Source organism: Dromiciops gliroides, chromosome 1, assembly GCF_019393635.1.
Source record: "Dromiciops gliroides isolate mDroGli1 chromosome 1, mDroGli1.pri, whole genome shotgun sequence".
Taxonomy (NCBI): Eukaryota; Metazoa; Chordata; class Mammalia; order Microbiotheria; family Microbiotheriidae; genus Dromiciops; species Dromiciops gliroides.
The window spans coordinates 549,840,947-549,865,056 of record NC_057861.1 but is presented as its reverse complement, the minus strand read 5'-3'; the positions used below and the strand labels follow the sequence as shown (position 1 = coordinate 549,865,056).

Here is a 24,110-nt window from a genome sequence, read left to right as displayed (position 1 = left end):
GAATCAGAGAGAAATGTACTGTATACAAAATAACAGCATTAGTGTAAGATGATCTGCTTGGAAGCATGTGGTTATTTTCAGCAAGGCAATGATCCAATATAACTCTGAAGAACTTATGAAAATTACAGTCCATCTACAGAGAAAGAACTGATGGTATCTGAAAACAGACTGAAACACATTTTTTTTTTTGACAATTCCTTAATCTGAAGTTTTGCTTTTATCTGTTTTCTCTCACAACCTAGATAATGTAGAATTGTTTTCCATGACTAGTCAGGTATAATTTATATTGAATTGTTTGAGTTCTTGGGTTGGGTGTGGGAGGGGAGGGAGGAAGAGAAGTTGGAACACAAAGTTTAAAAAAACTGATGTCAAAATTTGTTTTTACATGTAATTTGGAAAATAAAAGTCTAAAAACACAAATAAAAAAAAGAAAGAAATACCCCCACATCTCCCCACCCCCACAAAAAAACCTTCAGGGGTATATTTATGTGAGATTTAAAATTGGATATTAGATCATAAATCTCCCCTCTTTAACCTTTCCCTTAATTTATCTCCTAGACTAGTAAATGGAAGAAGCTTCTGGTTTTCTAGTTAGAGCTTTTATTGTATGGTAGTCACAAGGTGATGTTGATTAGAAGGATAGGAAAGTAGAAATACAATACAAATCCTCTTAAGTCTAAGCTTAGTCTATATTTCGTATAAAACTCACCAAAAGCCAAAGGCCACCTTTGGGGAGAGAGAGAGACCATGTCAAGTGCATGCTGCTGCTAACCGTGAGCTGGGCCCAGTCGAACTCTCATCAGCATCAGCCTGTGCAGTGCAGTCAGGAGACCAGCAGAGCAGGAAAAAGTCCCACTTCCGTTCTCTCCTTGCCTTTTAAGCTTGCACCCCGGAAGTGGAGTGCTAGCAGGCAGTTTGACGTGTGCAGCAGGCGGACTGGCGTGCGTAGCTCATGTCATTGGTCCCCTCCCCGAAAGGGTGGTCCTTCAAAAACTGGCGTCTTTCAGTTATCCTAACCGACTGTTAAAAACTTTCATTTTTTTTTTATCACACTTAGAAGCCTTAAGGGAAGATGTAATCTTGCTCTGAGAACCCAACTTATCAGTGAAAGTGGTATTTGGGATAAGGACCTCCAGATTTCATACAGGCTACACATTAATTATATACAAAATATACCTCTTATTATTCAAACAGGAGGGAATTGGTTGGGGAGGGATGATGGTAGAGCCACGATGGTTATGATAGCAGTTGCCCATAGGTCACAACAAGAAGAAATCTATCTGGTCAGTATGAGGTAGTCTTGGGCAGCTATGTGGTGCAGTGGATAGAGAGTTGGGCCTGGAATCAGGAAGACCTGAGTTTAAATCTGGCCTCAGACACTTATTAGCTGTGTGATCCTGGGCAAGTCACAACCCTGTTTGCCTCAGTTTCCTCATCTGTAAAATGAGCTGGAAAAGGAAATGCCAAAACACTCTAGTATCTATGGTAAGAAAACTCCAAATGGGGTCACAAAGAGTTAGACACGACTGAGACAACTGAACTAGACAAGAAGGTTTAGCAGAATCTTTTTGGTGGGTTGAATCAATATGGCTCTTAGGACCCAGAGATAGCTTCAAGAATCCCCATTCAAAGTGCAAATCACCCAGGGAGGGGTTATGCCTTCAGTCACTGAAATTCTATATGATAACATTTGTTATTGATAAGCCATAGAATCAGAGAATTGAAAGGGACCTAAGTGGTCCTCTAGTCTAGTGGTGTCAAACTCAAATAGAAACCCTGGGGCAATAATCCACGTACATGGATTCCTGCAGGTTTTGTTGACTTTTTAAATGTTATATCTATGTTTTTGTAATGATTGGAATGACGCCACCTGCTGGAGACTTACTGTAGAAAAGCTGTGCCATGAGGCGAACGTCTCTGAGGGTAGGACCATGGGTCTTTTCTTTGGCGTCAGGAAGTGACATTTGCTGGTGGCTGGAAGAAGGGGGGCCCGGCGCTCTGCCTTTCACTCTTTCCTTTGGACTCTGGTGGAGAGCGGAGCTAGAAACGTGCTCTCCCTTTAATAGATAGATGAATGTAGGCCTTTCTCTCTCTTTACCAAATTCTTATTCTCCTTAATAAATGCTTAAAAGCCTAACTCTTGCTGAAGCTTATAATTTATCGGCGACTACTCATTAGATATTTTAGACAGTTTAGCTAGAATTTTAGCCCTTAACAGATGGCTGACCACAAAGAGGAAAGCTGAATCTCACTCTTCTGATCTTCAGGTTGGGTAAGAAAACTCCAAATGGGGTCACAAAGAGTTAGACATGACTGAGACAACTGAACTAGATAAGAAGGTTTAGCAGAATCTTTTTGGTGGGTTGAGTCAATATGGCTTTTAGGACCCAGAGATAGCTTCAAGAATCCCCATTCAAAATGCAAATCACCCAGGGAGGGGTTATGCCTTCAGTCACTGAAATTCTATATGATAACATTTGTTATTGATAAGCCATAGAATCAGAGAATTGGAAAGGACCTAAGTGGTCCTCTAGTCTAGTGGTGTCAAACTCAAATAGAAACCCTGGGGCAATAATCCACGTACATGGATTCCTGCAGGTTTTGTTGACTTTTTAAATGTTATATCTATGTTTTGTTATTTTTAAAATTTATTTTATTAAATATTTTCCAGTTAGATTTTATAATCATAAAAATATTTTATTATTTGCCAGTTACATGTAAAGATAGTTTTCAACGTTTGTTTTCATAAGATTTTTAGTTTCAAACTTTTCTCCCCCTTTCCCTTCTTTCCCCCATCCCCAAGATATAAAACAGTCTGATATAGGCTATATATGTATAATCACATAAAACACATTTCTGCATCAGTCATGTTGAGAAAGAAGAATCAGAACAAAAGGGAAAAACCTCAAAAAAGAAAAAAGAAAAAAAAACGTAGAAACAGTATGGTTCAATCTGCATTCAGAATCCACAGTTCTTTTTCTGAATGTGGATAAAATTTTCCATCATGAGTTCCTTGGAATTGTCTTTGGTCATTGCACTGCTGAGAAGAGCCAAGTCGATCACAGTTGATCATCACAAAATGTTGCCGTTACTGTGTACAATGTTCTCCTGGTTCTGTCCCCTTCACTCAACATCATTCCTCTTAAGCCTTTCCAGGTTTTTCTGAAATCTGCCTGTTCATCATTTCTTACAGCACAATAGTATTCCATTATATTCATATACCACAATTTGTTCAGCCATTCCTCAGTTGATGAGCATTCCCTCGATTTCCATTTCTTTGCCACCACAAAGAGAGCTGCTATAAATATTTTTGTACATGTGAGTCCTTTTTCCTTTTCTATGATCTCTTTGGGATACAGACCTAGTCGTGGTATTACTGGGTCAAAGACTATGCACAGGCCTGTAGCCCTTTAGGCATAGTTCCAAATTGCTCTACAGAATGGTTGGATCAGTTCATAGCTCCACCAACAATGCATTCGTGTTCCAATTTTCCCACAGCTTCTCCAACATTTATTATTTTCCTTTTTTGTCATATTAGTTAATCTGATAGGTGTGAGGTGGTACCTCAGAGTTGTTTTAATTTCTCTAATCAATAGTGATTTAGAGCATTTTTTCATAAGGCAATAGCTTTGATTTCTTCATCTGAAAACTTCTTGTTCATATCCTTTGACCATTTCCCAATTGGGGAATGACTTGAATTGTTATAGATTTGATTTAGTTCCCTATATATTTTAGAAATGAGGCCTTTATCAGAAACACCATCTGTAAAAATTGTTTCGCAGCTTTCTGCCTCTATGGCCTGAGACCAATTCATATTTTTCTTGGAAGCTTTAGATATAGGGGCCCTGATGTTGACATCTTCCTCTGAGGGTGCACCTCAGTCTTCCTTGTTATTGAAGAAACTTTCTATGGTTCTCACCTTTCTGTGTCTGCTCATCTTGCCTTTCTTTTCCTTGACTTTTAGCTCCTTAAAGTGGGGCACTGTTTCCAGGCTACAGTATCCCAAGCTTCAGAAGTCCCAGGTGGTACGATTTAAGGAGGATCAGTTTCTTCACTCACCTGGCCTATTCCCTGGTCCTAGATGACCCCAGACCAACTTGCTAATCAACCAGCTTTGTGTGTTGTGGTTGTTAGCTCTGATGAGCCTGTGCCCCTCCCCCACCTGGGCCACTGCTACTCAAGCCTACCTCCTGGTTCCCAGTAGGGGTGAAAAATTCAAGTTCTGCCTCAGCACCAGCATAGACCCCTGTAGTCTCTCCCCTGCCCAGGGCTCATCTCTCTCACCAGACTGTGAGCTTAGTTCCAGAGGACACTGGCGCTTCAGCTGATTCAGAGGCTCTGGGGATCTCCTTCTCTGGTGAGGCCTTCCTGGGACTGGATCTGTGTCAGGGTAACTGTGGGATTGGGCTCGACTCCTGTATCAGCACAGCAGCTCCCTCCTTCTGACCTTCCAAGTCATTCTTGGTTAGATGATTTCAGCACATTCTTCTCTGAGTTTTGCTGCTCCAGGCATTTTCCTATGGCATTATTTGGATCTACATTTAATTTTAAAAGCAAATCGGGATATATGCTATATATGGATGTGACTTCTCTTCCTTACTAGTGTAAGAATAGCTCAAAGTCAATTGCATAAGATTCTCCTCATAGGTGAAAATTGATTTCTCAATCCTCCATGTTTGTGTGAAGGTGGAGTCGGTGAGAATTTAAGAGAGGAGAGATCCTGAATCATGCTTATTCTTTCAGAGGCCAAAAGACCAGGATTTCTTTTCTCTCTCAGATTCTCACCAACTCCACCGCTCTGGCAGAAAAGGAGGATTGAGTAATAAATCTACACCAACAGGAGATTCTAATGCAAATAAACTTTGAGCCTCAGGTCATATTGGATCACCAAAGTTCATTTGTTTACTTCATTCTCTAGCATATAGTACTGTGTACATAGTAGGAATTTAATATGATTGTTGAAAATATGATATGATAATTGAAAATGACTGGAAGTAGGTTTCTCTGTTTATTTCCGATCTTGAAAATATTAAGTGAGGATGATTTTGGCAGGGAGAGAAGTTTGGATGAGGGCCCCAAGGAATCTCTTTGGATATATTAGCTGTATGGACAGCTAGCTCCCTTTCGTGAATGAGTTATGGGCAGTCATTGGTCAAGGCACGGCCAGGACAAAATGACATCTCCTGATCCCTAAGGTTCTGTGACTCTCAATCCTAGTCTTATGCCTCAGTCTCCTTGTTTTGTCTCCACTGGAAATCTCCGGTCTGTGAGCATCTGTTCATATCCTTGGGGCTGGGTCTACAAATCCCTAACAATGATGTTGTCAGTAGAAATGGTGGGAAAAACTGGCAGAGATGCCTGCCCTATGCCAATGAGGAATTCTTCTCTCAGTCTCAGGCAGACGAGGTGATGCATAGATAAGGCAAGTCTTTTTTTTTTTTTTTTAAAGGCTCCAAGTTGCTTCGGGAAGGCCCAGTTTCATAAAAGGACTAGCCTCTTTTGCCTGCTGCACTTCCTCCTCCCCCTCAAGTGCATAGTGGCCAGAGTCAGGGCCCCGGAGTGCACAATCTCTTGGCTTCGGTGCCTCTCCATGCATCTCCCTTGGACTCCGAGCTCCAGGCTCCATTCTCCAGGTGCTGCCCAAGTTCAGGGAGAGCTATAGGATTTGGGGTGCTGGAGCTCCGAAGGGGCCAGCAAAAGAAGGGCCTCCCGCTTTTGTCTCCGAGCATTTGCAAACTCCCTTGCCTTTCTTTTCCAGGGCGGAGCGTGCATAAGGCTGGGCGGGAGTAATAGGGTGCAGAGGACGGGTCCCCTCTTTAATCCTCCCCGCAGGTCCGAAAGCCCAGCTCCCCCAAAGGTTGCCCAGAAGGAAGCGAGGAGTGGGGGGAAGTAAGGCTGGAAAACACTTACCCAGATCTCTAAAATAGGATTACAAACCCAGCTGCCAGAGCCCATGACAACCGTTTGGACACGTCTGACTTGTTAAGTCTGACCTTCTTGTCGTCCTGTCCCGCTAGCTGAGCTCGGTTCCGGGGAGGGAAGGGACATTGCCGGGGGGCCCTGGCATGAATTCGCCGCGCCTTATCATCAGACTTGGGGCAAGGTCCAGCTGGGCCACGCGTGTGCTGTTGGGCGGGGTAAAGGGAACTGGGGGAAATGGGGCTGGGGCATTAAATATTTCTACTCTAGAGCCCCTCCCAGCTCGCTGCTCTATCCCAGAGTGGGGCGGCTGGAGTGCAGATACTTCTCCGCGGGCGCTCCCCTTCCTAGCACCCAGCGTAGGAAGCCCTATCTGCAGCGGCCCTTTTGGTCTGGCTGTCCACTCGGTCCTCTGAAAAAGTCAGAATGCAAGTCTTCAAAGAGACTGCAACAGCTCTCAAAGGAAAAGCCAGAAGTATCAGGTTAAACTGGATCTCAAGGTGCTTTTGGGGAGCTCCCATTAAAAAAAAAAGAATCTGGCAGAGATTTAGTGTGGGATGGATCTATGTGGAATAAAGCCGTAAGCTGGTCCTTGCTATTAAATTATCACAATGTCGGCAGTCTAGTTTAGCAGCGTGGCTTTAAATTAGAAACCTGCGGTTCTTAGCTAGCATGCCTTATTCCAAAGGTTAAAAGGCTTGGCCCTTTAAGAGCTGGGGGGTGGTGGGGTGGGGGTGGGGAGAGAAGGAGGCAGGGAGGAGATTGAGGGCCTATGGGAAAGTGAGGATCGCACAATCTAGGGGAAACCTCTATGTTCTACTCTATTTCTCTGGAGTATCATGGAATCCAAAGTTTAGAACTGGAAGGTGGCCTTTGAGGCTAGAGTCTAACATTTATTTTACAGGTGAGGAAACTGAGACAGAGGGGGTTATTAGAGTGTTAGGTGGCTTTTGTAGCCAGTTCTTTTTTTGTTGTTTTGCGAGGCAATGAGGGTTAAGTGACTTTCCCAGGGTCACACAGCTGGTGTCAAGTGTCTGAGGCTGGATTTGAACTCAGGTCCTCCTGACTCCAGGGCCAGTGCTCTATCCACTTCGCCACCTAGCTAGTTCTTCACTATAAATCTAGCACTTTATCCACCACTCCATGCTAATATCTAATATCTAATTTTAGGTATGGAATAGCTATAGTGGACGCTGGGTATCCCAAGCAAAGTTGGGTCGAAATACTGGATAGAAAATGTCCAGCTAAAACACCACCTTCGGGGCAGCTAGGTGGCACAGTGAATAAAACACTGGCCCTGGATTCAGGAGGACCTGAATTCAAATGCAACCTCAGACACTTGACACTTACTAGCTGTGTGACCCTGGGCAAGTCACTTAACCCTCATTGCCCTGCCAAAAAACAAACACTACCTTCTACAAGAAGCCTTTTCTGATCCCCTAACTTAATACTAGTATCAGCCCTCTAAGATTATCATCTATTTATCTTGTCTGTATAGAGTGGTTTGCCTGTTGTCTATTCCATTAGGCTGTGATCTTGAGAACAGGGACTGTCTGTTGCCTTTGTATCCCACAGTGCTTAGCTCAGTACTTGGCATGTGGTGAGTTCTTCATGTATTTTGACTAGATTCACTCAAGAAACATTTATTAAACACCAGTAGGTGTTTTATATATATATATATATAAAATGAATACAAGGTAGTTTGGGGAGAAGGGCCCAATGCTGGGCTTGGGAATAGCAACTTCTCTGCTAAAGTCCCCCCTTTGCTCTGGACCCATATATATGGTCGAGACTGGATTCAGTCCCAGGGGAGCTTGGCCTTTAATGAAAGGGGTTAGGGCTCCTCCTTATGCTCTTTGCCTTGCTATACCTTCGGATGTGGTGCTGTGTTTAACAATTATCTTCCCTCCATAAACAAAATACATACAGGACACACTTTTAAGTTTAATGTGAATTATTAACATTTTCTTTCTTTCTTGACAATCAACAAAACAATAAATCAAGTCCTGACCTGTAGCTAAGCAAGTGGCAGTACCAACAACTGTTACTCTTTCAGGAGGTTGAGAATTAGCAGAAAGCAAAAGTTTGTGGGATAACTGAATAGGCATTGAGACCTTTCACCTTGGTTTTGCACTCTTGGAACTACAGATCCATATCTTCTAGTAAGCCAGGCCAACCCTTAGACAGATTTTCAGGGTGGTGGTCATAATCTATAACTGTGGTGCTAGGAATCCTTCTGAAATGAAGTTGGTTGCCACTGAGGACCCAGGACCTCCAGACCTTTTGATCTTACAAGATCACCTCCATTCTGGGACATATAGATATTGAGACAGACATTGTTACTTAGGATAAGGCAAAGAAAACAAAAAGCAGAAGAGGTAGCCCAAGGACCCAGGCTCAAGCTTGTCTACCTGAGCCCCAAATTTTGCTGTCACGTGGGAATTATTTACCTGCTGTTGGGGTAGAGAAGAAGTCCCTCCTCCACCCCCAATCCCATATTGGCATGATGTCACCTTAAAGGTTGAAAGGAAACAAAGTCAATTTATTTTTAAAGAGAGATGAGTCATTGCCTCTTCCTGCTCAATGACCTATAGTAATCAGTAATATGGTACTTTGAGGACAGCCAGATGGAGTGTCAGGCCTGAAGTTCAAATCAGGCTTCAGATACTCACTAGCTGTGTGACCCTGGACAAGTCACTTAACCTCATTTGACTCAATTTCCTCATCTGTAAAATGAGCTAGAGAAGGAAATGGCAAACTACTCTAGTATCTCTGCCAAGAAAACTCCAAACTAGGTCATGAAGAGTAAGAAGAATTGGGACACGACTGAACAACAATAATAACAAAGTGCTTTATGAGCTCTATAAAGCAAAAACAAAACGAAAACCCTTGACTTCGATCCCATGTGCTTCCCAGAGGGTCACCCTTTATAATACAGTTTTTTCTTTAAAGAAAGAGAAAAAAGAGGAAGAATCAATGAAAAAAATTTCAGCAAAACCCATGGAATACAGGTAGGTGGTGAAGTGGTTAGAGAACTGGACCAGGAATCAGAAAGACCTACATTGAAATCCAGCCTTGGACAAGCTGTGTGACTCTGGGCAAGTCTCTCTCCAGTTTCTTCATCTATAAAATGGGTATTTACCTCCCAGAGTTGTTGTGAGAATCAAATGAAATAATATTTGTAGAGGGCTTTGCAAACCTTAAAGAGCTATATAACTGTTAGTTTATTTTTGTTTTTGGTAGGGCAATGAGGGTTAAGTGACTTGCCCAAGGTCACACAGCTAGTAAGTGTTAAGTGTCTGAGGCCACATTTGAACTCAGGTACTCCTGAAACCAGGGCCGGTGCTTTATCCACTGCGCCACCTAGCTGCCCCAGTTTATTCTTATTAATACATGGGAAAAAAATGAAGCTACAGGCAGTATTCCACACCTGTGGCCCCCTCTCCGTAGCCCCCCTCCCCTTCCCTCCAAACTCTGCAGAAGTCTGTCTTTTCATATTTCTTCTTGGGGTCAAACCTGTTCTTTATCATTTCTGAACATTCCTTTTTTGACTATTTTGTTCTTTCCTTTATTGTGTCTTGATTTCTCAAAAGTCATTAGCTTCCATTTGCTCAATTCTCATTTTTAAGGAGTTATTTTCTTCAGAGAGCTTCTGTATCTCCTTTCCTAATTGGGCAATTCGGCCTTTCAAGCTATTGACTTTTTTTGCATAATTTTTTTGTATTGCTCTCATTTCTCTTTCCATTTTTCCCTCTGCTTCACTTAATTGAATTTCAAAGTTCTTTTTGAGCTCTTCCATGGCCTGAGACCAATCCATCTCTTTCTCAGAAGCTTTGTCTTTGTTATCTTCTTCTGAGGATGTATTTTGATCTTCCTCATCACCACGGATACTTTCTAGGGTCAGCATTTTTTCCTGTTGGCTCATTTTCCCAGCCTATTTCTTGACTTTGAACTCTTTGTTAAAGTGGGGCACTGCTTCTAGGGTGGAGGGTGCACTGTCCCAAGTTTCAGGAGGTTTGAGCAGCTGTTCCCCAAGATACTTGTAGGAATCGGTAAGTCCTTAGTTCTTCCAAGGTGGTATGGTGCCCTGTCCTGTGCTCCGGTCTTCAGACAACCACAGGCCTGCTTTTCTTCGGTAGAGCTATGAAGCCTGCTCCACTGTGGCTGCAAGCTCCATCATGCTTGTGCTCCTCCCCGGCCTGGGACCGACACCCAAGACTGTGACCCGGATTTGAGCAGGGGCAAAACAACAGAATCCTGTCCTGCCCCAAGGCCCGCAAAGAGACCCCTGTAAGTAATCTTCTGGCCGTCTGTGGGCTGAATTGCAGAAGCAGTTGCTGCCGAGGATGGGTCAAAGGCTGGGGAGACCCAGTTCCCTGGGGCTGGGGCAGCACTGGCGGGACCGGATCTGTGCTCCACTCCCACCCTGGTAAAACAGACCTTTCCTGCCAACCTTCTGAGCTGTCTGTGGCTGGAAAATGATCTCACCCGTCCTCTTGTGGGTGCCGCTGCTCTAGAAATCCTTACAGTATTTCGAGGGGTCTTGAGAGCTCTGCCAAGTCACTGCCTTTCCTCCGCAATCTTGGCTCCGCTCCCCCCGCTTGTTCTTTCCGGTTATGTCACTGGCATTTAATAAATGTTTGGTTGGATGTCATTGGAGAAGCCAGAGACAGAACCCAGGGGTCCCAAACATTGATATAGGGCTCCAGCCCTATGGGAAAAATTTAATCTCAAAGGAAGGACAAATCATTAAAAGTGGAGAGTTGCAAAATAATGGAACCCAGTCCAGTACGCATGCGTTCACTGAAGACGTCGCGACTCTAGGTCTTTACGACATGCCTGCGGATTGTCCGATTTCAGAGGGAGTGGGGGCAGAATAAAGGAGGCCAGGCAGCGGGGCGGGCAGGAGGGCGCATGCGCGCTGTGGGGTTTGGGGGGGGGGGGGGAGGGGGAAAGGGCGGGGCCCGCGCCGTCAGCGTCCGGAGGCGGAAGGAGCGGCTTCTCCTCTTCTGCGCCGGGTTGGGCGGGGCGGTAGCCTGAGTTGTGGCCGCTCGTCGGTCCGTAGCTGCGCGGGGCGGGGGGCGGAGGCCGGGGCCATGCGGGTGGGTCGGGGCTCGGGGCTGCCGCGGCTGCTGGCGGCCGCCGCCGTCCTGGTGCTGGTGCTGGGGGGCGGCTCGCAGGTTCGCGGCTCGGAGGACATCGTGGTGGGCTGCGGGGGCTTCGTCAAGTCCGAGGTGGAGATCAACTACTCCCTCATCGAGGTGAGGCGCGCCACGGGGCGGTGGGGCTGAGACCCTGTCCCCTGGGGTCTTCCAACGCCCGACCCCCTATTGGCCATGGAAGAGACCTTAACCTTCATCCCTTCCTTTTACAGAGGAGGAAACTGAGGCCCAGCGTGGTCCGGTGATCGGCCCGAGGTCACAGCAGGTGATCGAGGGACTCGAACCCACGTGTTTCTGATTCCTAAATTCAGGACTGCTCCCACGTATGTGGAGTAATTTAGTGACAAGTTAGAGTCCAGGCACCCTACCACCTCATCGGGAAATGAGAGTTAGAGAATGTCTTTCTGCTCAGTCTTGTAATCAGTGACCGCACGACCCGCTTCTTGTATGGGCTAAGTAAGGGATAAACAGAACGGAAAGATCCAGACCTACATTTCAGTAATTTACACGAAGCCGTCCGCCTGGCTCAGGGAAAAACGTATTTTAAGTTATTAAATGCTGTATGTAAACTTGTGATTGTTTCTGAGGTGGAGAAGCTGAACTTCATTCAGAGTTCTGTAAGAGCCAGAGGTAGTGCAACCTCGCCCTCCCTCTCCCCCCTTACATTTTTTTTTTTTTTGGCTTTGTGTAGATTTCAGTACTATACCAAGTGTGGGACTTTGAAGTACCAGAGACTGTGGCCCAGACAGTGGCTTCTTTTATGACTCCTGTTCCCAGAATAATGTTTTTAAATGCATAAAGTAAAATACATAGGGTTGCAAAAGAAATCAATAATATTGAAGTACAGTTGTCAGACATTTAAAAGTAGGTTAAGAACTCCTGTGGCAAGAGAAAGTGAGTGAGATGAACAGGGGCAGCTTATGTCATATGGGGGGAAGGGGCTGACAGTTAAGATTGGGTTGTATGTATGTATGCATGCATACACGTGTATGTAGATGTAGAGGTGTTTTGGGAGAAGAGAAGGTGAAAGAAAAGGCCCAGAGTTAGGTGAAAAATGAACTAGAAAAAATGAGGCACTGCTATCTTTTTGAGAGAAAACCTTGTTAGTCAACATTTATTAAGCAGACGTCTTAGACATGCCAGGCTCTGTGCTAAGAGCTGGGGATATGTAGAAAGGCAAAACTCTGCACCTGCTATAAAGGTGCTCCCCAGTCTAATGGTGGAGACAGCATGGGAACAACTATGTACAAATGTTATCTATATCCCTATCCATATTTCGTATAGGATACTTATGTATGAACGGAACTTGCCATATATATATATATGTATGTATATGATCAATGGGAATTAATCAACACAGGGAAGGCTGATTTGGGATTATTTTTTTGGAGAGGAGATTATAGAATAAGGTTTTTCACTGTAGCCTTCTGGAAAGGTAATCTGGGAGTTAGTTAATAAGCACAGTGGATAGAGTGCCAGGCCTCATCTTGCTGAGTTCAAATTTGACCTTAGACATTTACTAGTTGTGTGACCCTGGGCAAGTCATTTAACTCAGTTCACCTCAGTTTCCTCATCTGTTTCAGAGTTGTTAATGAGTTGGAGAAGGAAATGGCAAACCATTTTAGTATCTTTGCCAATAAAACCCCAAATGGGGTTACAAAGAATTGGACATTACTGAAAAGCAAAGGTTTCTGGCCCTGTCTTATTTGACCTTGAGCAAATTGGCTAATATCTGTCTCAGTTTTTCTACCTGTAAAACGGCAGACATGTCAGGAGATTTATAAATAAAATACTCCATTTGTTTAAAGAAGTTTATTAACTCTAGATTATACCAAAACATGGTGGGTAGGGCCTAGGAAAAAAACTCTGGTTCAAATCCCACCTCTAATTAAGCATTACCTGTGTGACCATGGGTAAATCACGACCTTTAGAATGTAAATTCCCAGGGAGTAGGGTGTTTCATAATCTTTGTATCTCCATGTATAGCACAGTGTATGGTACATAGTAGTCTCTTAATGTTTGCTAATTGCTTTCTAAGCTTTTCTTTCCTCATTAAAATGAGTTTATGATAATTCCTCCTTTACAGGATTGTTCTGAAGATTAAATGAAATTCTGTATATAATGCTCTTTAGAGTTCTATATAAATGTTTGTACCTCTGGGATCTCTGACCCTAGACCTTTAACTGTTATAACTTTTTTCTTGCTTGAAGAGGTACATGAATATCTCTTTTCCTGTTTGCTCAACACTTAGGTAATAGTTCTATACATGATATCAGAGTACTTTAACTCCTGAGAGCTAATTTGCATTCTACTTGTATACTAATACAAATATACATTTGTTTTAAAATAAAAATATTTTATTGGCTGCAACCTTTCCCAATAATTCAGGAAATATAGTTCCTTGTGGTTTGCAGGTAACTGAGGCAGAAGATTTCTACTCTGTTGCCTGGAGCAGCAGAATTTACGTTATAAGTTCTGTTTGTACCTTGAGCCATATGGGGAGGAATTACCAGACTGGGAGTCAGTAGGCCTTTGTTTTCCTTAGACTTAGGCTTCACTTCACCTACCTGCGCCATACTTTCCTTCTTTGTTAAAAATGGGAGTTGAATTAGATGCTTTCTTTTTTTTTAATTATTAAATTTTATTTTTAATTTATGGAATAAAACGAGCATTTCCATATCATAGTATAATAAAAAAAAGATTGCACGCGAAACTGCAAATCTATGCACAACTTACTGTTCCTTTCAAATATTCAACAAAATTATAATTTTTTTCTTCCCCCAGCTATCATTAGACACAAATAAGTGTATATATATGTATATAAAATTATTCCATAAGTATTTCTATCAGTTCTTTCTCTGGATGCAGATACTGTCTTCCTTCATATGTCCTTTGTAGTTAATTTTGGGTATTTATAATAGTCAAAATGACTTATTCTTTCAGTCATTTTTAAAACAATATTGCTGTTACAGTATACAGTGTTCTCTCAGTTTTGCTCATTTTGCTCTTCATTATTTTGTGCAGGTCTTCCCATGTTTTTCTAAAATTGTGGAGCTCATTTCTTATATATAGCACAGTAGTATTCTATTACAATTATATACTGTAACTTGTTCAGTCATTTTCCAGTTGATGAACATCCCTGCAATTTGTAGTTTTTCACAGCTATAAACATATTAGAACATATAGGTTCCTTTCCTTTCCCCCTCATTATCTTTGGAAATAGACCAAGTAGTGGTATTGCTGGGTCAGAGGGTATGGGTAGTTTAATAACTATTTGGGCATAATTCCGGATTGCTTTTCAAAAGGAAAGCAGATAATTGCGAATTAGATGCTTACCAAGGCTATTACCATTACAATTTCCTAAGTTCATATGTTTCCTGTTGAGTTGAAAGCAAAAAGTGACATCGCCTCTTAAAACATACATTCTCTATTTTTTCTTACTAACCTGAACTAAATGACTTTATTATCACCTAATTACATTTCATGTGGTTAATCTTGTATGCGTTTATATTTGTTGAAATGTGAATTGGTCTGTATTCTTATGCAGTAAAACCAAATAATTTTGTCATTTCAGTAATTGATTTTGTTCTGTTGCCAAATAAAAACTGTTTCATGACCAAGTATTCTTTTCCTAATTTTAAAATAATGTGTACGTTATACCTGTAAAACATACATAGTATTTCCTCATATATATATATATATATATAATGTATATATGTATACACATAATGTATACACACATATGTATACATGTACATATACGTATTCTTTTACATATTTCATGTTTCTTAACCCTTATGTTATGGCACATTTAATGAATATTATGATTCAAAGTCCCCAAACACTCTTATTCTTCATAATATCAATGAGAGGTAAGTTAACATTAAATTAATTTTCCAAGTGAGAAATTAAAGAGCCTAAGTATTACAACATATGTGTGTATGTATATATATATATATCTGTATAAATTATATATACAGTGTGTGCGTGTGCATATAAGTATGTATGTGTAATAATCAGGACATTAGATTTAGAGAATGGCTTTCAACTGGGATACCTGCTGCTGTGCTGTGAGCTTAATAAGAAATCAACAAAACTGGAAGACACAGACCCATATTTTAATAGTTCATGTGAAATGACATGTATAATAGAAAAAAACCCAATGAAAGTATTTTAAATTATTGATGTTTTATGTAGGCTTCTGATTGTTTCTGAGGTATGAAAACTAAACTTAATTCAAATTTATGTATCTGAGTATTAGTGCAACTTTTTTTTACATTTTTTTCCATTTCTTTATCTTGGTATAGATTAAATTATATACTAAGCATGGAACTCTGAAATACCAAACAGACTGTGCTCCAAACAATGGGTACTTCATGATTCCTCTGTATGACAAGGTAAGAGGCGAAAATATTTCTATTTTCTTGTTATTCATGGTTATTGATATGGTAGGAAGCAGTGTGCCACAAGGGATTGATCATAGCAGTAGGTGATTATTGCTTCTGACTTTTGTGGCATTAGGCAAATTATAATTTGTTTTCTTAGTTATACGTGGAGCATGGCAGTGTTAAGGAAGAAGTAGATAACTAACAATTGGTACAATGATATAAAACCATTCGTTTAATTGTATTTTTTGTTAGATTTCTTGATTTCAGTAGAAGAGAACTCTTTCCATTGTTGAACGTTGTCCCATAAATCAGTCATAGGGGGTCTGTGCGTTGTTCAGCAGGCCTAACCTGGGAATACAGATATCTAACTATTTGGGCCATTCATTTTATTCTTCTTACTCTGTGATTGATTTGTCTCTTGTCTCCTTAAAAAGTGACTTTGGATTCTTGAAGGTGATGCTGGCAGAATACAAGTTTTGGCAGGTTCTGCCGAGCTGTAAAAGTGATACGTGTGGGTTCTGGTAGAGACTATTGTTTGGTACAGTGGAAAGAGCACTGGCTTTGGAGTCAGAGCCTGCATCTAGAGTTTACATCCAGCCTCTTAAACTACCTGTTTGACCTTGGCTAAGTCACTTAAACTTTTGGGGCCTCAGATTCCTCATCTCTAAAGTGAAGGGTTTGGACTAGACCCGAGCTTCATCTGTGGGTTGCGACCCCATATGGGGTGGAGTAACTGATTGTGGGGGTCATGAAAACTTTGGCAACAGTAAAAGGTTATGTATACTATTTTATATACTTGTAATACACAGGGTCATGTAAACATTTCTTGGGCGAAAAGGGGTTTCTAGTGGAAAAAGTTAAGAAGCCTTAGACCTTTAAGTTCCCTTGCAGCACTAAATCTGTGATCCTGTAATAATTTGGAGCAAATTATTACTAGAAGGTTGCCCATGATAATGAATGAATCAAAAAGCATTTTATGTGCTTACTATGTGCCAGGCTCTGTGCTAAGCCTGAGGATACAAATAAAAAAGTGAAATAGTTCCTGTTCTCAAGAAGCTTACATTCCAGTGGGGGAAACAACACTTAGGGGAGTTGGGGCTGGGGAGGACATTTTGGGCTTAGAAGTCCTAGGGATAGTGAGTGGGAATACTGGGGCAGTCGCTTTGATTGCTCTTTTCTAGAAGTCATCGTACTGTCTATTGGATTATGGTTCTAGGGCTTCTAGAAATCTCACCAATCAGGAAAACCTGGCCACAGCTCTGACCCTAGTGCGTGGCCTTTGGAGAGGGGAGGGGTGCAGCAGCCCAGAGTAGGGGTCAGAGGAGAGGAAAAGGGGGAGTGGGAGGGGAGCCTGTTAAGTCTGTCGAAGTTCATTCATTCATTCACTGGAAATTGACAACCCATCCATTTAACATTAACAGTAAAAAAAAAAAAATTAAAAGAAATCAGGGCACTTGCTACAGTGAATGTTAGCACAAAAATCACGTTTTATCTTTAGACAATTTGTTGATCCATTTATTCAACAAATATTGAGTCTTGTTTTTCCCAATACACGATATGAGGCAATGGAGGAAATAAAGATGTTTCTTTCTACCTACCCTCAAAGGAGAAATAAGACATAGGGTTAGAGATTTGGAGCTGGAAGGTACTGTAGATACCATGTAATCCAGCTCCCTCATTTCACAGGTAAAGAAACTGAGGTCCAGCAAAGCAAGTAAATTGCCCAGGGTCAAAGTAAGGGACAAGATTAAAACCTAGGGCCTTCAAATGTAATACAAACTAAATGGTAAATATATGAGAACATTATGAAGTGATATGAGATTAGATGAGGGAGATGTCACATCCGGCTGAACTGATTTTTTTCTATTATTATACACATGGATCCTCTTATTAATGGACAAATGATTATATGGATGTCACTTATTTAGGAAGATGTTTTTAAAAAAATCTAAGAGGTAGCAGCACCTCTTAAACCTCATGTTTTATATCAGAACTGCACCATTTATTAAATTCAGTGCTTTGTTTTTGCACAGGATGACAGAAGCAAGTAACTTAATGCAGTTTTTAGAGTAGCTCGTCTGAGTTCAAATCCTACCTCTGATGCTTCCTCTTTTAGTGACATTCTGCAAGTCATTAAACTACTGTAAGCCCAAGGTTCCTTATCTGTTAGACTAGAGTTGGGCTAGAGGAGCTCTGAGGTCCCGTCCAACTCTAGCTCTATGATCCTGTGCTGCTGCTTTTATATTTCCTTTCATGTTAAAAAAGTTTGGTTGAATGACAGCATTAAATCTAACCATATATCGAACATTTTTCTTTTTCACTTTTTTGATTTAGGGGGATTTCATTCTGAAAATTGAACCTCCCCTAGGGTGGAGTTTTGGTAAGTAAATGACTAGACAGACTTGTCTTCTATTATTGAATATAATCTTTACCGAATCTTCATGAAAAGGGACTAGATTAGATTGATTAAATGGTAAGGATTCATTTCTTGTTGTAGTCTATTTTACTTGAAAGCTTTCTGTCAAGCCACCTGTGAGGAGGATCAGGATGCCATTTTATATCTCCCTAAAGTTTATGTATAAGAGGAAAATAGATTTCCCCCCAGACATAGTTGGAGTAGCTTTTCTTGGGACTGTTGCTCCAGCTTTGCACCTTGGAAATGAGGCATGGCTGTAGCTTAGTGGAGTCTTATTTTTGTAAAGTACTTGATACGGTGTTCTATAATGAAAATTTAGGTTTAGTTGTTTTGGAGGGTCATATTTCAAGGACTCTAATGAAACTACCATGTGAGAATTTGTTCTGCCTTGAGGCTAGGCTTTGTATAAGTTTAGTGTCTGAGATGGTGACATTTTCTCTTTTCATGCCTCTGCAGGTGCATAAATAGTACTTTTTCCCAAAGCTTGAAGAGTAAAGTAGAAACCATTTAGTGTTGAAAGTTTCTGAATTCCAGTGTGTACATAAAGTTTTAGTACTATATATATAGATAGACTATTTGGTGATGTGCACAAATTGCAAATGATACTTTGAGGTAAAACTCAGATGAAAGACTAGTTGACATATTCTATTTAGGAAGATTTCATTATATTAAAGATGTAAAGTTGTTAACTCATTTTTTATCTCCTTTTTTTGTCCTTAGAACCAACAACTGTGGACCTTCATGTTGATGGTATTAATGATATCTGCACAAAAGGAGGTGACATCAACTTTGTATTCACAGGGTTTTCTGTGAATGGAAAGGTTTGACTTTTTGCAGTTTTCTTGGTAACATGTAGTGAATTCCACCCCCCAGAGCACTTTGTCAAAAATTACTAACTGTATATTCTTTATGGCAGGTACTCAGTAAGGGGCAGACTTTGGGACCTGCTGGAGTTCAGGTTATGTTAAAAAGCATTGGGAATGAAGCTCATATACAATCTACTGTGACTCAGCCTGGTGGAAAGTAAGTAATACCTTATTTTGTCTTGTTTTCTGGATGTATAGACTTTTCCTTTTTTAGCTTAGAAACCCTTTGCAATTTGCATCAGTCAGTCAGCACTTGTTGACTAGGTACTGGTGATACATAATAAAAAAATGAAGCTGTTTTTATTCTTATTCAACTCTACTCCCTTTTAGAGTAGGGAGTGTAGAATTTTGATGAACCCTCTTCTAGTGATTTGCTGAATATCTTTAGGAAAAGTTATTTAACATTTTTGAAATTAGGGAAGTGGTGTGGTATGGTAAAGTGGGTAGACTTCTGGACCTGGAGTCAGGAGACCAGTATCCAAGTAGCTTTGCTACTAATGAATTTTGTGACCCAGGCCAATTCATGTCATCTCTCTTGGTCATCTAGTCCAGCCGCTTCTTTCCCTACCTGAAACTTCTTTTGGTCTTCTGTTTTTTTTTTTTAATTAATAGTGAGAATATAAAAATTATTACAATTTAATTCTTCTTGTAGTATTTTGACTCAGGCACTGGACCAGAATCTCACATTTAGAGTACAAATAGCCAACTTAATGTTACTAGGAGGTCTCAAATCTGTGGGATTCTCTGCTTCCTGCTGTTTCTTTTCTGCCATCATTATTCACTGATAGGAGGGGATCAAAGGGGGCTGAGGGCCATTTGGTATTCCTCTTTTGTTTCCTGGCTTGCCATGACAAAGAATTCAGCCAGTGACCAGCTAATTGGTGACGAAACTCTCCTTATGTCAAAAAAATATTCTATACGGTTATAAACCCTAATTTGGTCAGCCCCTTTCCAGTTATTAAGCATACAAATAATGCTGCTGGAAACATATGTGTAGATGAGGGTCTTTTCTTGCTGTGAATAACCTACTTGGGATATAGTCCCAGTAATGGGATCTCAGGGTCAAAGGGTTTGAACAAGCCAGTAATTTGTATAATTCCATTATCTTCCTTGGACTTTTTTTTTTTTTTTGGTGGGGCAATGAGGGTTAAGTGACTTGCCCAGGCTCACACGGCTAGTAAGTGTCAAGTATCTGAGGTCGGATTTGAACTCAGGTTCTCCCGAATCCAGGGCAGGTGCTTTATCCACTGTGCCACCTAGCTGCCTGCTCCTTGGAATTACTTTTAACAGGACTTGACCTGTAATTGTAAAAGAATTTTGAAAAAAAAGTGTTAAATGCTTCTGTAGCTCTCATTTGGTCTTCTTTCTTCCAGGTTTTTTCCAGTCCATATTGTAGGTAGCTACAGCAATTGCTGTTTTGGAACCTATGGGTTCCTTTTGAATTCAGTTGTATTGAGTAGGTAGAACGTTAATAAATATTTATCTGAGGCACTGTGGTAAATATGGGGGATACAAAGTTCAAACAAGATGTAGTCTGTGCCTTCTTTGCACCTACAGTTTAATGAATGTTTATCAATCAAAAAACCTTTGGGAGGCTCTTAAGGAATGAGACAGTGTGATGTGTAGTGGGAAGAACATGGGGCAGGGAGTCAGAGAGCCTGTGTCCTAATCCTGTTATTTTACTTGACCACTTCTGTTTTTATTATGGAACGGTGATTTCCTCTGAATGAAAACTCCCTGTACCAATGCTGATTGGTAACTGTTCTGTAGCTTAGAGTCTTAGTTGGCTGGGTCACTGAAAAATTGAGTGACTCACCTAGACAGAATGTATCAGAGGTATAACGGACCCCAAATTCTTCCTGACTCCTTGGCCAGCTCTTTATCCTTTGGCCATGTGGCTTCCCACTACTGCTTGTGTGACCTTAGAGTATTTCATCTCTCAGGGGCCTGTGTCCTTATGTGTAAAATGGATTAGATAAGGTGATCTCTACCATCTCTTAGCATTCGATAATCCCAGGTGTTTTATGGTCATTGTCCCAATGCTGGAAATACTTAGAAATGAATAACTCTCCTTCCTTTTCAGCCAGCATCTAGGACAGTATTTTGTTCACAATAGGTGTTAAATGAGTGCTTATAATTACTAATGGTAAACTTGTGATTATTGTGAAATTGTTTTCTGTGCTGCCAACATGATTGCTTTCACTCTGCTAGAGTTTTGGGCAGGGGTAATATTAAGAACTATTGTGGTATAGCATAAAGAGTGTTGAACTTGGAATCAAGGTCTTGCCTTATTCAAATCTTGCCTCATACACTTACTAGGAATATGACCATTGGAAAGTCTCTTAAACTCTTATGGTCTGTTTCCTCATCTCTCAAATGGGTGTAATAACATTTGCACTCCCTTCTTCACAAGTTTGTTGTGAGGAACCTTAAAGTGTTATAAAAATAAAAGTTTATTCATAGATTAAGAGAAAGATAAACAATTTTATATTTTATAGGTTTGCATTTTTTAAAGTTCTTCCTGGAGATTATGAAATATTTGCATCTCATCCAACCTGGACATTGAGAGAAGTAAGTATTTTAAACATGTGATTTAAATGAGTGAGCAAAAAAATTTTTGAGCACTTCCTATGTGCTAGGCACAGGCTAAATGCTGGAGAAATTAAAAAATAGATAGTTCCTGACCTCAAGGAATTTGTATTTTAAAATGGGAGACAGCATACATCGGGGAACCGTGGCCAGGGAAGGGTAAAGTCATAGAGGTGAGTGGAGCCAAAAGACAATCAGTTGGCATACCTTTTATGGAAGCAGTGGTGGTATTGGTATTGATCTGATCACTGTTCCCAGTGCAAAAAATGGAAAGGAGGTGGCAGTGCATGCTAGGAAGATGTCTTTTAGTCAAAGGTGGGAGACTGGGGTGACATAAGGAGCTATTATCATCAGTGAACACGGGCTCAAGGGCAAGAGCTGGGGCTCTATTTGGGAGAGTAGTCAAATGGATTTGTATCATCTATGACAGTTCAAATTAACATGTTTATTTTGGGATGAATTTAAGAACATTTCAGTTATGAAGTAAATTTCATTTTTTGGGGGAGTCATCTGTAGATAGAAAAATAAACTATTATGGTATCTCTCTGGTAGTAATTGGGTGGGTGCTTTTCTTTAGCAGTGGCATATGTTATCTGTTTAAGCTTGCAAGAGAACATTCTTTTTCCTTCTGTGAAATGATTCTATTTTTAATTAGAGCTCTTTATAAAAAGCAAATACTTAAAACAATGTACAGAATGGAATACAATTTATTGTAGTTCTTTAAGGCAAAACTAAAAATTTAGAACAATTGTAAAAAAAGTAAAAAACTTTTTTTTCCTCTTCCCTTAGCTACTTAGGTTACTTATAATAGGATTTTAAACAAATTTGGAATATTCCAGATCTTTTGTTCTTATAAATGATGGCTTTCTTGCTCAGAAAATCATTTGACATGATTAAGCTCAGATTTGTGTCTCTAAGTTTTGTGTCTGTGTAGGTTATCACATACATAGCCTTAATTTGATACTTTATACTGTTTTATGGTATTTTAAGTTTTGAATGTAATTATCTTGTGATAGTTTCAGACTTGAGTTCTTTATTTTGCATTCAACATGTACAGTATATTATAAAGAGGAATAAATATATCCAAACAAAAGGATCTTTAACTGTGTCAGATATGTTATGCTATAGTTGTGTACATCGAAAAAGGAAATATACCCATTAATTTTTCCTGTTCTTTTTAGGCTAGCACTACTGTTCGAGTAACTAATTCCAACGCTTATGCTGCTGGTCCCCTAGTGGTTGCTGGTTATAATGTTTCTGGTTCTGTTCGAAGTGATGGGGAGCCTATGAAAGGTGTTAAGTTTCTCCTCTTTTCCTCTTCTGTAGCCAGAGAGGTAAGGAAAAGTCAGAATAATAAGGAAGATAAAGGAAAAATAGAGACTAAGAAAATTATGCTAATTTAAATTTGTAGACTCCATTAATAACTTCATAGCTGAGCCACTATTTAATGAGAAATCTAAGTAATACATGTATAGATAACTATTTTGTATTATCTTAATTTTTCTTGAAATAGTAATATTGAGTAATAATTATATGTTATACATTTATATAGTAATTATGATGAAGGCAACTACATAATTTTTCTGCAATGACTTTTAATGAGTTTTGGGATACAGGAAAGAAGTAATTTTAATTTGATTTTTCCCCCCACAGGATATACTGGGTTGTAATAGTTCTCCAGTTGATGGGTTCCAGTCTCAGGATGATAAACTGGTATTTTTGTGTAGTGTTATCTCAAAAGAAGATGGCTCGTTCTCCTTCTTTTCATTGCCAAGTGGGAGATACACTGTGGTAAAGGAAGATCAATTTCATTTACCTTTTTCCTTTAAGAACCTGATGTCCTAAAACATAATCTGATAGTGTTAAAAATAAATGTTTCAGTTCCTGGTTTCATATGCCATTCATTCTCTGTTTCTGTCCTTTGTAAATGGAAATGATGCTGTTTGTTAATGCTGTTAGGTTTATACTAAAAATGTTAAAATGATAGCTCTGCTTGTATAACTCAGTGAAAGTTTTTTTTTTAAGTTATTTAGGTTAGGACTCTGGCTATTGAATAGCTAAAAAAATGTGTGTGTATTTGTATGTGTGTGTCTTTATACATATATGCATATATGTATATAGATAGACACATACATACACACATATATCTGCTTTTTACATCTGAAACATTTCTCATGGCAACATTTGTTGCTGTGACATTTTGTTGTGAAGTCTTTCAATCCTTTCCTGATTTTCAAGGTGATTTTAGAAATAAAACATTGTGCTGATGCTAAATTAAAAGTGTTGATCTTGTTTCAGGTTCCATTCTACAGAGGGGAGAGAATTACTTTTGATGTTGCTCCTTCTAGGTTGGACTTTACTGTTGAGCATGACAGCTTAAAAATTGAGGTAAGAGGCCCAAATTAAACTCGAATGTAAAGCACATGTTTAGATTTCATGTCTTTGCAGAAATGTAAAAGTTCTAAAAAATAAAAATTTTGACTAGAGGAATTTTGGGGAAAAAACAACCTTGTCTGGTTGAGGTTTTTTCTTGTACATTTCTTCATCATTAGAAGAATTAGTTGCTGTAATAATGATAGCATTATATATGTATATATATGTATGTGTATATATGGATATATAAACATACATACATACATACACATACATCTCATCTTTTCAGAAGTCATACAACCAAAATTAAAGGTGTTTTTTCAGAGGTTCCAAGCTAAAGTATTTTATCAGCAATAGCTTATGTGTACATGTTCTAGTTTTTCTTGGAAGAACTTTT

General features: G+C 40.0%; 2 protein-coding genes across 4 annotated transcripts in view; one reads left to right on the top strand and one right to left on the bottom strand.

Annotated features, from left to right (window-relative positions):
• The window catches only part of ABCC6 (ATP binding cassette subfamily C member 6), a 64,944-nt gene extending 58,807 nt beyond the window's left edge, over positions 1-6,137 (bottom strand). For all 3 annotated transcript variants that reach the window (XM_043977935.1, XM_043977936.1, XM_043977937.1), the window contains exon 1: positions 5,911-6,137. In XM_043977935.1, the coding sequence (XP_043833870.1) occupies positions 5,911-5,955 (45 nt within the window). In that variant the 5' untranslated portion in view covers positions 5,956-6,137. The remainder of the gene's footprint in view (positions 1-5,910) is intronic.
• Positions 6,138-11,015: 4,878 nt separating this feature from the next.
• LOC122734791 (nodal modulator 1) overlaps positions 11,016-24,110 on the top strand; it is a 48,660-nt gene continuing 35,565 nt past the window's right edge. The window contains exons 1-9 of the mRNA XM_043975884.1: positions 11,016-11,180; positions 15,389-15,478; positions 17,804-17,849; positions 18,606-18,706; positions 18,802-18,908; positions 21,250-21,322; positions 22,522-22,674; positions 22,994-23,131; positions 23,639-23,728. Of these exons, the coding sequence (XP_043831819.1) occupies positions 11,016-11,180; positions 15,389-15,478; positions 17,804-17,849; positions 18,606-18,706; positions 18,802-18,908; positions 21,250-21,322; positions 22,522-22,674; positions 22,994-23,131; positions 23,639-23,728 (963 nt within the window). The remainder of the gene's footprint in view (positions 11,181-15,388; positions 15,479-17,803; positions 17,850-18,605; positions 18,707-18,801; positions 18,909-21,249; positions 21,323-22,521; positions 22,675-22,993; positions 23,132-23,638; positions 23,729-24,110) is intronic.